The 15,809-nt window shown below is 47.3% G+C and overlaps 1 protein-coding gene across 4 annotated transcripts in view; it reads right to left on the bottom strand.

Annotated features, from left to right (window-relative positions):
- Positions 1-13,332, bottom strand: part of CACNB4 (calcium voltage-gated channel auxiliary subunit beta 4) — a 109,000-nt gene extending 95,668 nt beyond the window's left edge. For 2 of the 4 annotated variants that reach the window (XR_008748316.1, XR_008748315.1), the window contains exons 1-2: positions 13,195-13,332; positions 13,030-13,113 (exon numbers count right to left, since the gene is read on the bottom strand). Coding sequence is in view for 2 of the 4 variants with exons in the window: in XM_055811543.1 (XP_055667518.1) it covers positions 13,030-13,113; positions 13,195-13,203 (93 nt within the window). In the remaining 2 variants the exon portion in view is untranslated. The remainder of the gene's footprint in view (positions 1-13,029; positions 13,114-13,194) is intronic. The other 2 variants (XM_055811543.1, XM_055811545.1) reach the window with 2 other exon arrangements.
- Positions 13,333-15,809: the final 2,477 nt, after the last annotated feature.

Genomic DNA, 15,809 nt, shown 5'->3' on the forward strand with positions numbered 1-15,809 from the left:
AGTAAACTTGTCATCACCACAGAGAAAACAGGACCACGTGTGCTGAAGTCAAGACTGCCAGAAGAAATCCCAGTGCCTTGCAGAAGCCTTACAAAGTACATCCCAGGCCTGGAAAAATATCTCAGAAAAATGAGAGCAGCAGAAGTTTGACATTAAGACTGCCCTTAAGAAGGCTATCATGGGGCAGAGATGTAGCAGAGGACTCTGGCCTTCCTTCTGCCTCCTTGTTGCCTGTATTTCCACCAGTCCTCTCCCCAACTCTACAGGGAGAAAGAAAAAGAAAAGTGGTGCACAGAAAAAAGAAGAGAAAAAAAGAAAGGGATGAAAACAGAAGAACCTGCTATAGTACCAGCTAGCATGGCTATGACAAGTGAGTGGCTAAGACATAGCGTGTCTATGACACTGCTGCCTAAAGGAAAAGAGGCCTTCCTTCCAGAACACCTATGAACAGGGGAGAATAAAGTCATAGAAGCTGACAGCTACCCAAGAGTCACCCACTCTGGCAAGCCATTACTAACATTTTCTGTTCATATAGTCTTTGTTCTGCAAACCAGCTAGAGACATACTCTTCCTCTTCTTTCTTAGTCTCTCCTTCCCTCCCCCCCCCATTTTCTACTTCCTCTCGTCTTTTTCTCTGCCCCGGGTTTTTGTTGGTTTTGAGTGGGGGAGGTGTCATTTAAAAAAAAATTTAAATTCTTTTATCTCTTCACATCACTCGGCTGATTTGATGGCTGCCATCCTGTATACTGGGCAGCTCTCATTAGTCGCAGAGCGTGTCACAACATGCTATGTCCACTGTCAGTTTTAAGAGAGAAGTCTAAGATATGACATGCAGAATGTTAGATAAAGAGAGTAACAACATACCCAGGGAAAAAAGCAAACAAAAAAAAAATAATCCCACATACTGTCCTTTGTCATACATAAATGATTACTTAAGTAAAAATTTGTGATTTTTCTTCTTCCTGTGTTTTTTGCCTTGTACAGAACTGGGTAACAAGGCAGCTGATGAAATGCAGCACGGCAGGACAAGGCGCACACAGAGCGAGAATGGAGACAGACAAGCCAAGGCCAGTGACCAGAGGGAGTTTTCGGAAGAGGACGACAACACCAACAGCAGTTGGAAGAGGACAGAGAAGAGAAACAGGGCCACAAACTGCAGGATGCAACGCAGCAGCACTGTGACTGAAAGCCATGGAAGGACAGCAACTCAGCAATGGGAGGCAAAACAACGGCAGAAGAGGGATATTGGTTAAAAAAGGGTGAATGTGGCAGGAAAACCCCATGCAAAGGTCTGCTCTGGCACATGGTGATGCCCATTTACCTGCACCTCCAGAATTTCACTTCCAAACCTGCTCAATCCTCTCTTCATTTCATACACATCCTTCCTACACAACCTGTGCTCTAACTTCGGTCCTGACTCTCCCATCTCCTCTTCTTTCACCTTCCCAATGCCTTTTTAACCCCATCTCATACTTCATTTCTCTGACCTGACCTTTTTCTCTAACAAAGTAGGTTACATTCAGCAGTCCTGGATCCCCTCCCCTCCTATCAGTCTGCACAAACATGAAGGTAAGCTTCATTACTGCTGCCGCTCAGCACCTTCACTACCAGCTCCCCCATCTAACGCCCCCAGGTCACACATCTCCTATATCCACAGCCAGCGCATTGGAGCAGCTCACGTTATCACCCCGTGGCTTTCTCCCCATGATCCCTATGTGTAGGGAGCGGGGAGAAGGACGTGAAGATGCTGCTAATGGCCCAAGGTGATCAAAGCCAAAACAGGAGAATAATATTTAAACTATAATTGCAACCAGGCACTCTGAAAATCAATGATTGGCTGGATGTTTAATATATCTCAAGACATTAACCCCAACTAGTCATTAAGGCCTAAGGAATGCCTAGGGCCAAGGTAATTTTTATCACTCTAAGATAAATAAAAGGCGGGGGGGGGGAGGGGGGGGGGAACTTCACCAGCTGATGAAGTGTCTCCTAATGGGAAAATCAGTCTCAATTGCTAAGAAGAGATCACCCAAGGAGCAAACACCCCTCCAGGCACAGCAGATCAGGCCAACCAGTCTACAGTAAGAACTGAGGTTGGACTATGTTTCCTTTCAGTCCTCCACATTTTCTCTATTTAAGAAGAAACCATCCCTTTTGTTGCAGTGCTGTGCTGCTGGCTGGCCCTGCAGAATCTAATGCCAAGGGGCTCAGGAGTATCCAACTTGTTGTATTACCTGCGGGAGGCAGGGGAAAGGGATTCCCATTTCTAGGTATAACCATTTTGTTTCTGCATTATTTATAGACAGGTCCTTCATTTCTAAACATGATCACAAACATGGCCATAACACACAGAGATGAACTTGCAGCCCAGTTTCAGCAGAATTTTATTTCAACTAATTCCTAACACAAAACTTACACTCAAGAACTTCAAGGTACATAGTGCCTTTGTCATAACGGTCTCCAAAAACACTTCACAAAAATCAGAGCAGAACATTTATGTATGAAGGGTGGTCACCAAAAGGGTCTTGTACAAGACAAGGTACCACTGAACCCATATGGTAGAAGTGAACAATATACCTCACCACAAGAATTTGGGCAAGGAAAATCCAAATCAAAGATATCATTTGGTTGGAAAATCATAATCTGCCTTTCCCTTTGGAAAGAGCCTGTAGTTATCAAGGTTTATTGATGTCACAAACAAGTAGCTTAACACAGATTTTCCTCCATAACATGGTGGATGGGATTCTCCTGCTCAAACTCAGGTGTCTAAGGTTGGTTTAGATCACCCAGGAGATCCCATGGGGCTGCAGCAGGGTGATGGTTTTCCACAGGTGCCCAGATCCTACCCCCTACCTGCCACAGCATGCTGTCCTTGGATGCTTTCAGCTGTGACAACTTGGGATGTCCAACGTGGGACCAGACACCCATGCAAGTGACTCCCGCCTGTTGTGCCCCACTACTGCAGAGTGCACCGCGAAACAACTGGGCGCCCCAAAACCACACCAGAAGTGCCACCTCCTCTTTCAGCATACAGATGAGTGCCCTTACAAGTCTCTCCGCCAATGGTAATTCAGGTATAAGCCTGGTTTAGTTCACAAGACTATGTGATGTAGCCCCACCCAAGGAGTGATGAGAGCAGCTCTCCATGAAAAGCACAAGAAACAAAACCAAAGTGCCACATGAGAGACAGTCGGCAATACTGGGAATGTCCCCAAAACAGCCGTTAGGAGGTAAGCTGACGGCCACACAGAAAACCCTGAAGATGCATTTTCTTTGTGAAATGCTTATAATAATAAAGAACTAATTTTTTGTAAGCATTACATAAACAGAATCCACTGTTTTGCCAGAAAATTCTGGCCTCTACAACTTCAGCTGAAAGACAATTCCCCCACAAAATAATCACCACAAGAGGAGTGCTTCAGCAGGACACATTTTTCCATATCCAACGGGAATCTGTTGACAGAGCTGCCCCATGCAGCTCGCTGCCTCTTCTTCCTCCCAGAGGACAAACTACTTGAAATCTTTCTACAGGTGAAGTGTGCAAAATTAATGGAATATCACTGAGTAGAAGCTACCAGATTACCCCAATAAAACAATTCTCTTGACTTCCAACGAAACAAGCGTTTTCAAAAGATGTTTTCAAAATTGTGACCTATAGTATTTTACTACATTATCTGAAGCAGGATATCAAATTTTGCAAGGGATATCAAAATGCATTAAGTGTATTAACCTAAAGTTATATTGAGACATAGGGACAGTTCCTGCTGTCCGTACGTATAAATGGAAAAATGATACATTATGTAAGCTGGGGAAAAGAGTCGCTAGTTAAGCACTGAAACCATCAGTTCGGAGAATGACTATTCTCCTAAAAATACAAATGAAAGCAGAAACAGAAGACAAGTAAACCCAAATGAAGATTACAGCTAGAATATTACCTATCCTGTGCAAGAAAAGATGTCATAACCCAGACCCAAGCAACACAAAGCTGTCAGAATCCAGTATTCAGAAGTGACCCTTATTTAAGGACATAAAATCTCTTACTTAGAACAAAAAAAGGTTTTCCCCCAAACTGGGATGCTCATAGTAAAAAGTGTCAAGGAAACAGAGTGTAAAGAGGGTTTATTATTAAGAGGGAATGTGACTGGAGTGTAACTACTCAGATGTATTTTTACCCTAGTGCCTTAAAGCTTTTAATGTGCTAAAGCCCAGATCCCACAAGAAAACACATGCAAGTTGCTTTGCAAAAAGCAGAAACCACAGAGATTGGTGTGGGACCACTCACACCGGAGAAGTGACCCATGGGAATGCAGACTCCAGCACTCCTGACAGCTGTCCAGGAACAGCAGCACTCTTTTTACAAGCCATGCGATTAGGGAAAGGTCACAAAGTCAGTGGCAAAAATACACTTTATTTGTACACATCACAGATGACTTGCAAAGGCCATCCTTCCTCCCCATGTTTTGAGAAAGCTTCCCTTTTGGATCAGAGGGATAGGGGAAGGCACGTGAGTCCTAGCTATTATCCATCCCACTTTGCCCCAAAGCACCAGGGACAGCTGCAGACCTCATTACAAGCAGCCAACAGACAAGGGACAGGTTGTTACTCAGACTCTCTAAACATGTTTTGGACATCTTTGCTCAATTGCCAAATTATCTGACATCGATTATCAAAATCACCTTCTGACTGTTTTTTTAACGTTTGACTGTTAGCCGAAACCTGTCTTTAACAGGAGATCTTTTTAACATTGTAAGTGGCTGAAGAAGTTCCCATTGAAATTTTATTTTGCCAGAGCTCTGCTTTATTATATTTTAAAGTAGGATTTTGAAGATTATATACTTTAGGCTTTCCCATATAACCCTGAAACAAATAGAAAGGAGTTAAGCTATTTTTTCCAACTCTGTGGGTCACCCAAGGCCTAAGAACTTTAGGGGGAAGCTATTTCTGTCTCTACTGTATTCTTTTCAAGGCAACAGAATGTATTTTAGCAAATACACGTTTGGAGTCCCGTATAATCATCTCTGCTTCCTCCATATTCAGCACAGACAATGGTGCTGAGATTGCATTTGACACAAACGATTGGTGTCCATAGAAACTGTGCGAGAGTGAACGCAGGCAGAGCCTGTGCATGGCTTGATCTCTCCAGTGCTGCTAAACCGGCTCTAGCATGTGGCGTTACACTATAATCACACAACTGGAGTTCTGCACATTCCACTACTGTACAGCAAAAATACTGGGGGTAAAAAAACGCCACCAAACTAGTGGTGAGCCTGTGAGAAGGTGGCAGGCGATGGGAGGTGGGAACAGAGCTGCACAGGGTGCTCCAGCCCCAGATCTAACACAGGTTTTATCAAGTCACGTAGCACTTGTGCCTCCCGGCTCCCCATGACAAAAGGGGGACAGTAAGAGCACCTTGCATTTGTACTGTACATGTTTGTAAAGATAGGGTTTTTTATGGTTACCTATTAAACATTATGCATTTGGTATTATGCTAGTATTCTAAGTATTTCCGTAATCATGTAAATATTTCATTATAATAGCATTAGATGAATAAAGAGAATTAATTTTATAGGTCACACTAGAAAAACACATTTAAACAAACACCCACAGTATGTACAAAGAGACAGACAACTCCCAAATACCAGAAATTTTGGATGAGGAATAGCCAAATCCTATTTTTTATTCGTACCTACGCTGCTTATGCTATTAATATCTGACTTCTCTTTTGTGACTTGAGGCTATTTTAAAAATGAAACCTTGTTACCATGGAGACAATAAGCCGGTCAGCACATCTGCTGAAGAACAGGACATAAAATTTTTAAAGTGAGAATTTCAAAGGCTCAGACTTTTATGAATCCGCGCCAATAACTCCATCAAAAACACATAGGGTATCCTGCTAATTTAGTTAGCTGTCACCTACCAGATTTCTGACAATCTTATTAACTGTTATTGTGCACCAGTATCCACCAGCAGAGACTGCGGCACTACGAGTGCTGGCACGCTGAGGAGATGAATCATGTTCCACTTCCACGTGCTGCACTGGCCACGCTCATGGAGCACTGAGGACAACAGCTTATTACGGATATAATCCAGTGAACCTGCCTAAAAGGTTGATAGATGGCTCCAAACACAAACAGAAGAACAACTGGGGGATGTACTTTTTTTTTAAGAATGCAATCATGATCATTATTTGCTTGCAAACAGCCACAAATCTTTTTCCTTTTCTAACAGAACATTAAGTGGGAATGTAATTTGAGATTCAATTAGTACATTAAGAAACATTTAATTAAGCTTCCCGATGACACAGACAGCCACACTTGCTTTCCAGATGAAGAAAAAAAACTCGCAGAAGTCTGTTGGCTTCTTCATGGTCAGATGAAGAGATGAAGAATTAAGAAGAAAAGCCAACTTTTCTACTTTTTGTCTTAAAATAAAAAAAATAATAAAAATTTACATTTCCTTCTACTGTTATTTCAACCTTGTGAGGCTTGTCCTTCACCCACCTCCTCCTCCTCCCAACCATGCACGGAGAAACCCAACCAAGGCAGGATTCTGGGGCACTGGGATCAAAGCAACACCATTAGATAGAAGGCAGCTCTCAGGAAGGCAGATGTGCACATGTACATGTGACAGCCACGTGCCACCAGCTGTTACCAACAGCAAAGCCAAGAATGCGGAGCATGCTCCAAGTCCATCAGCCTCTCAAGCCAAATCAGAAGACAACTCCAAAAAGCTATCAGCTGTGCATCCCATGACACTGACTTAATCCGCATAGGCAGCATCCTGTAGGAAGTTATGGAGGAATGTCATCTAGAAGTCGCCTAACCATTGGGCTCACCAGTGCTGAAGCTGCTCAGATATAGCACCCTCCATCACAAAAACACGTGTAGCAGTAGCAAAGCATGGTTCTATTTGACAGCCTTCATTGCTTCTCCTAATCGCAGCTGTCATTATGAGCCCTACCAAGGGTCACCACAGAACTTCTCTTTCAAACCTAGCTGGGCCCATTGGTCAGATGTCTCTCTCCAGTTGGCAGGAGACAACTCCATGAAAACTCTCCAATCTATGACAGGCAAATCCCACTGCGGTGGCTCAGGCCATCCCAGTGCCAGGCTGCACTGCCCAGGACTGCCCACAGGCTCCCACAGGGACCTGGACACGGCCCCTATGCAGCACACAGCCTATGTGGACACAAGGGGTGGCCTCATCACTGTCCTCCAGATGCAGGCCATCTTCAAAAATCAACTCTGTGATTTGGAAGTGAAATTCAGGCCACGATGACATCAGTGGAAAACAACCATTTCTCCCAAAGCTCATAGGACCTTTTGTAAACTTCCTCCCTGGTGCTGTACACAAGAGAAAACTGAAAACCAGCCCAAAAAGTCAAAGGGCTGTTGGCGTTCTCCAGCAAGACACTCCGGAGACATGATTTCAGTTCCACTTGCCTTTCTTCACCTTATTGATTTAACCTAAATACGTAGATTTACAAAGTAAACTGGTCTTAAGTGTGGTTTAACTTGAAAGAAGCAACTGCTGTATAAGCTAAATACATTGATCGAAGAAGAAAGGCGAGTTAAAACAATGCCACTCTGCCGTGCAGAGAAGGTTTCTTCGGAGAAAGGGCTGAATCTTTTATTCACCTGTCAAATGCTTTAACAGTTCTGAAATGCTGTATAAAGAAAAATAACGATTCAGTCCTCTAAGGAATAATCATATTCTATGACAGTAAGTATTTTAGAAATTAATGACTCATCATAGAATTGAGCTCATCCTGGCAAATTACTGAAATTCTAATCTGCTGCTTTGCAGATATCTATTTTATCAATCTAATCAGAAATTGATTTTGAGAAATGCCTGGTTCACTGCATACCCAGGTTGGAAGGGCTCACACGATTCGGCATCATCCACCTCCTGCATACCAGCAAACCTGTATTACTGAAGACCAAAGTCTCAAGGTCATCAACCAAGGTCTCATTTCATTCTAAGGAAAATTACTTTAAGACAAAAAAATGCAGAACTGGAGGAAGAAATCAAATGCACATTAAAAAGTTTGTTAAGAGATGGCCACTGAAGCTGCCTATGTACATCACTGACGACCAAAGACCAAATACTGATCCCCCCTAATTCAGATCATTAGTTTACAGGACAGTCAGCAAAAAAAAATCAACTACAAAACTCAAACCTGTACTTCAGGCCAGGCATTGCTCTTGAAAATGTCAGTGCACGTAATTAAGCTAACATATGCCAGAGCCGATGAGCAGCTTCGTGTGCTTTACATCTAGAAAGGCACATGTGAGATGGCAACTGGGCAGCTCTACGTCACGCGTGCCAAGGGAAAGGTTTTCAGGCTTTGTAAATGACAAACAAAACTCAGACACCCTGAAAGCTTCCCAGATCTGACCTTCTTCCTTGACTTAACAAGGAGATACCTGAAGGCAGATGCCAACGTCCAGCTAGAGTACACTGCTCGGTCTTGCAGGAAGGATACCACAATCCCATCTCCACACACACACACAAAAAGAAAACAAGGCAACAAAATTATTTTGAAAGATTGTAAATTATTTTTTGTCGGAATGTCACCAACTTTTTAAAGTGTTGTTACAGCTTGAAAGCTGGTCTAATAACAGAAAATGCTGGGTTTCCTTTCAGTATTACATACGAAAAAATAATATTTAAGAGGGGGAAGCACAAGCATTGCCAGAGATGCATCACTAGGTGTAACTATGTCTTAAAAGAAAATTGACTTCAACTACCTCTAAATATAAGCAGCAAAAATCTGCCAGAAATAAACTGCATGTCTAAATATAATTTCATATAAAGTTAATTGTGCTTGGACTGAACAGGTACACTCAGTGGCTTTACTTGAAGTCGCTGACATGAGCTAGAAAGGATTTCCACTGATTGCTATGAGTGTTTCAAGATGATTTTATGACAAGGCCCTGCTGACAGCAAAAAGCAGGTAACTCTGTATTTCACCATTAGCATGTAAGTTACGGTAACGTTACAGAGCGAGGCAGTCCGGCACCCAAGCAGACAAGTCGCAGCCTGTTAGAGCAGGCAGGCATCGCCACGGGGAGACACCCGGCCGGATCCAGAAAGAGGAGGAGGAGGAAGGGAGGCTGAATGTCCACCTCCTCTTAAAACTATTTTGCTGATAACCTTTGGCAGTGATTCTTTAAGCAACTGAACCTAACCCACTCATTTGTGACACTCCAGCAACACAGGACCCCTGCTCAGACCTTTGCCAACCCACCTCCAAGGGTAAAAATCCCTCTCTCAGGTGCTGATCTTCCCCTGGGGATCCCCATCCCGTTACACAGACACACCGTGTGTTGTTTTGCCTCCTGAAACTGTGTTAGCATATGCATAAGGGGTTTGAATAACCTCTAGTACACACACCTATAGCCACATCCCTGGCCCTGCAGACCCACCTGCGAGCACCTGCAGTAAAAAGCTGCCACTGTGGCTATTTCTTCTGACAAAAAGTGATGCTCTAACTCTAACACAACCTTTGGGTGACTGTTCTCATTCTTCACAGGTCACTTAACTTTTTTCAGTGAAATAAATGCCATTAAAAATCACAGCCAATAAAACTGATGCTACCAGAAGTCAAAGGATAAAAATAAATTGCGTACACTCACAAGTCACACCATGTCAAAATAAGTGGTGGAAACACAAAATCTTCCAGCAAAAACAATTAATTATTATGACAGTATTTTGCAAAATTATAAGCATATGTTTTCAGATGACCCACTTACTGTCTTACAATTGACTTCTGTCCCTTAAGGGGGTTCTTAAATATAATTGAGCAGCACCTGCCACGCAAGAGGAACAATGCTGTACACCCATTCCTTGCTCAAACACTGCACTTAACAGCTTCAGCGCAGGTTTATTCTCAGCCTTGGCTGTGCTGCTGGAGATAGAGATGCCCATCCAACAACCTGGGAATCTCCTGCACCCCAGGTCACTTTGGGACATGAGTGATCTTACTCACTGGGTTGGTGTGTTTTTTATACATATACCAGCCCATTGCTTCTCAGCACATACCTACCTGCTCCCACTTGCACACCACTTCATCCACGTCTGCCAGTGCAGCATTTCTCACAGCAAGAGGCAGTTACGGGCACTGCCCGCTGCCCACGCTGGCAATGCTGGAATTGGTAGTTCTGCCTTTGCTGACACACACATGGGACTCAGCATGATGGATTCTCTTTGCTTGTCACCATGCAGTGTTGACAAAAATTCAAATTCAAAGCTCGCCCAAACATTATTCCCTTACTAAATGAGATTGACGAATGGATTGAACCCAGAAATTAGATGCAACGTAATGACAAGTCAAGTAAAGAATTCAAAGTTAGGGGACCTGTGCCTCTCCTGACACTAGCAGAAACCAATGATGAAATTTCCATTGGTATTTTGGACTTGAGCAAGAAGTTGGTGCGCAATTCTTAATGTATACAATATCTACAAAACATTTAAATTATTTGAGGGCATTTACTGCAAATCTTACTGGCAGAATTTCTGTTTTTTTTAAAGTTATACCTACAACCACCACAATGTTACCTGAAGTTAATCCCTGCTATCATGACTTTTTTTTCCACTTACGCTTCTAAAGCCTGACTGCTGTTAGGGAAAACTTCACAGCAGGAGGAGAGGACAGCAACACTGGGCAGCTGGGGCTGCTCTGCCTCTGCAGAGCTGAAATCCCCATTCTCAAACAAAACCCACTAACTACAAATGTTGGATAAATTGTCTCATCCTAGTACCAAAGTAGCAGCAGAAGCAGTTGTGCAAAGGAAATAATCCTGAGGAGCTGAACCACCCTGTGGCGAGGGACACCACATGAAATCTGCAGGAAGGAGCAGCAAGACTCTTACCCCATCACGCCTCCAGCTCAGCCTCACCACACTTGGCCCCAGCGAGGGCTGGGGGAGGCAGTCCCAGAGTTGTTTTTGTTGCTCAGCTTGTACAATTCAAATGAAACCTTTTCACCAACCTCCTGACCAGAGCTACCGCACTTGTCTGTTCAAAAGGTGTCAAGGTAGTCATCTCAGAAAGCGAAAGCACTTTGCTCCCTTCCCATTTGGGATAAGCAAGTTCTGATATGGATCAATTATTTTTGCTGTGTACTACACGGAGCCGAAATTAGACTGATGTGGTAGCTTCAGCCAACACAGCATCATCCTCTGCCGGGGCAGAGCAGAGAGATGCTGGAGCTGACAGAGCACCGGTGCTGGTGTGGATATGCAGCCAGGTCCCTGCAGTGGGACTCGCAGGTCTGTGACTGTGACAGAAGGAAAAACACCCCACTACCCAGTCTCCCCATTATTACTTGGCAGCGTCCCTCAAATGTGTCACCAAGCACAAAGCGCCTCCTCGGGGCAGAGGGGTGGTGTCAGAAGTAAAAGCAAATCTCCCCATCTTCCTCCCCACAAAAAGACAACAGACGAACAGACACTGAAGCACGCTGCACTTGCCGAGCACATCACATCCCGAGACACAGGACAGAAAAAAGCACAAAGTGCAGGAAATGTTTCCGCATGTTTTGCACACGAACAAGGCGTGTGATGCCATCTGTGTAACTCGGCTACGACACCCTGTGCGTCTGCTTGAGGAGCCAGGTTCTTCCACACAAGCAGCAGCTCTCCCCGGGTGCTGGCGCAAGCGCTTCCAAGCACAAGGTTTTCAAAATCCCACATCACACCCTCACTCCCTCAGACACGGCGCGCTCCGGGTGACGCTGATCACCCTCCGTTTGCCTGAAGCACAAGGCCTCAGCTTCTGCGTGAGTGTGGCACAAAATCCACCTCTTGAAACAACACTTCTGACAAGCTGAAAGACTCTTCAGGACATCTCCAACAAGGCTCCTCAACCACCACGACAGGCTAACGTGGGTTCAAATGACCTTTATATTTATTTGTCCTTATTTCAACTCTAATTTACATGGCTGAGATCCCATTAAACATCAGATCCTTACTGTGACTCTCACATGTCATTCTGCCGGTGCTGGAAAGGGGGATGCCAGTGTGACACCACTGCGCCTCTGCTATGGGATGGACCAGTGATAAGCAGACACCACAACACAACATAAAACTTCCCTGGGTTATTTAAATACCTTTCCCTGACAGACAGACCTCACAACTTCCACATCCCGAGCAAACTACGCTTCCACGCATGCCTAGCATCCCTGAATTTGTCAAGGGCTCGGTTCGCTTTCCTTGTGCTTCCTTAAATTTCTAATGAAGTCACTGGGGGGGGGGGGGGGGGGGGAAGATACAGGTTCATGCTCCAAGAAACATTCCACCTCCTTTACTTTTAAAGGAAATTAGTAACATTTACTCTGAGAAGCATCTTTAAGGCGAGAAAGCGATGCTTCAGGGAGACAGGGGTTGTGTGCCTTTATTTTCCCAAGGGACAGCTGGCAGGCAAGAGCATAAGACTGGAAATAGAAGAGGAGAGGGTAACTATTAACAGGAGGTTCCATCTCGCCAGCTAATGCAGCTCCTGCAGTGCCAGGGGAAGCAGGGCTGCTGTATAATTAGCACCGATGAGCCCGAAGCCCCAAACGGAGGTGCCAATGCTCTTGACACTTTTAGCATCACTTTTAATCCAGGAATCCTGAAGTCTGGTCCCTAAAATCGCAGCTTCTGTGCTTTAAGGAAAGTGTGTTTCTTGCCCTCAGCGTTACGGGGAATAACTAGAAAATCAGCCCAACGTGTACAGGGCAGCTCAGGGACTAAAGGCGAGCACAGCATGTGCGTTTATAGGAACAAATCCTGACCTCAGCCGGATTTCTTAGGCCTGTCTCCTCAGCCGGAGGGTCTCCGGGTTGGCCACCCCAAGCCCAGCGCTGACCTGCACCCAAACTCCCCCGGCTTCAGGCAGCCACGCACCCGGCCACCGGGCAGCCAACCCCACGGAACGCGGTGGTTTATTAAAATATAGTAATCAAGGACCCCGCAGGCACCCGCCCACGCCGCGCCCCGGCCGGCCCGGGGGATGGGAGGCCGCGGCCCGGCCCCCGCCCCTCACCTGCCGCAGGATGAAGCTGGTGGAGGTGGTGCTGCCGTCCGAGCGCTTCAGCCGGCTGCGCCGCGTCGCCGTGCCCCTCGCCACCTGCCCGGGGAGGCCGAGACATCAGAGTCGCGCCCGCCGCCGCCCCGGCGCCGCGCCCGTCCGCCCCCGCGCTGCACCCACCGCGGCCATGGCGGCCGGAGCGCCCCTCAGCACCGGCGGCTCCCTCCGCGCCGGCCGCTCCCCTCAGCGTTCCCTCGGCGCCGGCCGCTCCCCTCAGCGCCCCCTCAGCGCTCCCTCGGCGCCGGCCGCTCCTTCGGCGCGGGCTGGCTGGGCGGGCACGGCGGGCCGGCTGCCGCCGAGCGAAGCGGCGGCGGGAAGGGCGAGGGCGGCCGGGGGGCGGGCCTGGGGGGCCGGGGAGGCGGCGGGCGGCCCCCGGGGCGGGACGGGGCCGGGCCACGCGTGCTGCCTGAGAGGGTGTGGGGGTGCGGGTTCCCCCCGCCCCGCGAGCGTCCCGCAGCCGGAGGGCGGGAGAATCCGAGCGAGAGCCGTCCCAGCCCGGAGCTGCGGCGGGCGGCGCGCCCGGGCCCCGCTCTCCCTGTGGCGGGAGGGGGTCCGGCAGAGCCTGGCCGTCACGGGTAGACCAGAAGTCCGATTCTCAGAAACAACAGCAAACTACCGATAATCGCCACCGCTCCTGCTGCGGCCATCAGTTTTCAGCACTAGTGACCCGTGTCCACCATCCCGGCTTGCTGCATCCCACCTAGGACGCTCCCACTGCATCCCACACAAGACCATGGCAGGCTGGAAATGTGATGGGCAAGCTGGCCTCCGAGCCCAGTTTAACCTCTGCAAGCTGAAACCGAGCCACAACTGCCATGACCACATAAACCACAGTGCCACTCAACACATCCGAGTATTGATCACCCAGGATGCTCCCGCTGCATCCCACACAGGATGCTCCTGCTGTATCCCACCCAACACCATGACAGACAGGAGATGGGATGGGCAAGTACCGGCCTCTGAGCCCAGTTTAAACTTTACAAGCTGAAACCGAGCCACAACTGCCACAACCACGTAAACCACAGTGCTGCCCAACGCATCCAGGTATTGATCAGCATTAACTTCCATCTGCTACCAGGGTATGCTGTAATCTCCAGGGTATGGGAGAAAACAGGTTAAATTGGGAGATTAAATGGTTTGCTTGAACTTAAAGAGGAAATCTGGGGAAGAATTGGAAGCAGGACCTGGATTTCCTGCTTCCCACCCCTGTGCTTTACCGACTTGCACATTACACCTCCCACTGAAATGAGTAAGAGGAGAAACGTGTGCATCTTCAAAATTATCTCACTTTTACACCAGCAAGCTCTGCACACACACACACACACACCCCTCTGGTGAAGGTCCAAAGCACAGCAGAGCAAACATCCCCTTCTCTCTCGCTGTAGACACAAACTGTGATTTTTTTTTAATCCCTTGGATGAAATTAGGCTGCCTGGTTTCTTTGTCACAGATGAATGTGGGTCATGAATGCTGTAGTCTAAATTAGATTATTTTTAAATTCAGTTTCATCATTAAATTGGTACCAGGGAGGGTACTTTTCTTTAAACATTAATCTAAGCATGGCCGAGTACATGGCTGACTTCCCAAGTTAAGATTCTGTCCAGAAACCGAACACATCATCATCTCACTTCAGGAAGACCCAGCCACGTTTGGGTCAAGATTTGAAACACAAGCACACATTTGCCAGTCATTCAGTCTATGTTTTGGCTTTATAAAATTTAGATTTACAGCCTGAAGTGACCTGATATCACCCTGCAAGGGTCAGCAAAGGGCTGTAAATAAAGGATGAAATGTAGTGATTTATGCCTAAACAACGTTTAGTGGAGTTGTGCTCTGGTACGTTCGGCTCCTTGCACACATTTTTTTGGCGTCCATTCACAGCATTAGCAGACTGTATCATTAAAGCACAAGAATTTCTTATTTTGGATGAGCCAGAAATCTCTTGCTAGATAATTTATTTAGAGTTTTCGTGAAAACCTATAATAAGCCGTAAGCAATCGTGGCTCTTAGTTAAGATGTGCAATATTTCAAGTGCAGTATATTTGCTTTCCTTATCATTTTTGGCAAAGCGTATTATCATTTTATGTAAGATTATTCTCTTCAATTCCCCAACAGTTAACACCCACCAAGTAGCAGCACTCTTGCTAACCTGGCGAGCCAAGCTTACAGTCAACTCATTGCGATAGAGCGCTGGTTCCCGATTAGAAGAGCTCAGCAACAGCAAAGTGCAGAACCGCAGCCGGGTGGGGGCTGCAGGGCAGGCGGAGCCCCCCCAGCCGCCCCCCGGCTGCGGCAGCTCCCCTCGGGCAGGCTGCACAGAGCCTGGGCTGGGGGGGCTGGGCAGGAGGAGCCCCCCCAGGCTGCCCGGCACCCTCCCGGCACAGCAGCTCTCCCTCACGGGCAGCAGGAGCCGCCTGTGCCGCAGCGGGTGCCCGCTGGCCCCAGCCCTGGCGCTGGGCACCGCTGGGCAGAGCCCGGCCCCGGCCCCTCGCCACCCGCCCCTAAGGTCTCCGTGTGCCCCGACAAGGTCCCCTCCCCGCCTCCCCCTGCCCCGGCTGGGCAGCCCCCGCTCCCGCAGCCGCCCCGCACGCGCCGCCCGCTCCAGCACCTTCGTGGCCTCCGACCCGCCCTCCCACTAGCTCCGGGGGAACAACGGTCTCTCCCAGAGCGCTGGCTTTGCCGATGGTGTGTGGGAACAGGATGAGCTGGTGGCAGCTGGGCCAGTGGCCAGGTGC

This window comes from Falco peregrinus, chromosome 8 (assembly GCF_023634155.1).
Source record: "Falco peregrinus isolate bFalPer1 chromosome 8, bFalPer1.pri, whole genome shotgun sequence".
In the NCBI taxonomy this organism is placed as follows: domain Eukaryota; kingdom Metazoa; phylum Chordata; class Aves; order Falconiformes; family Falconidae; genus Falco; species Falco peregrinus.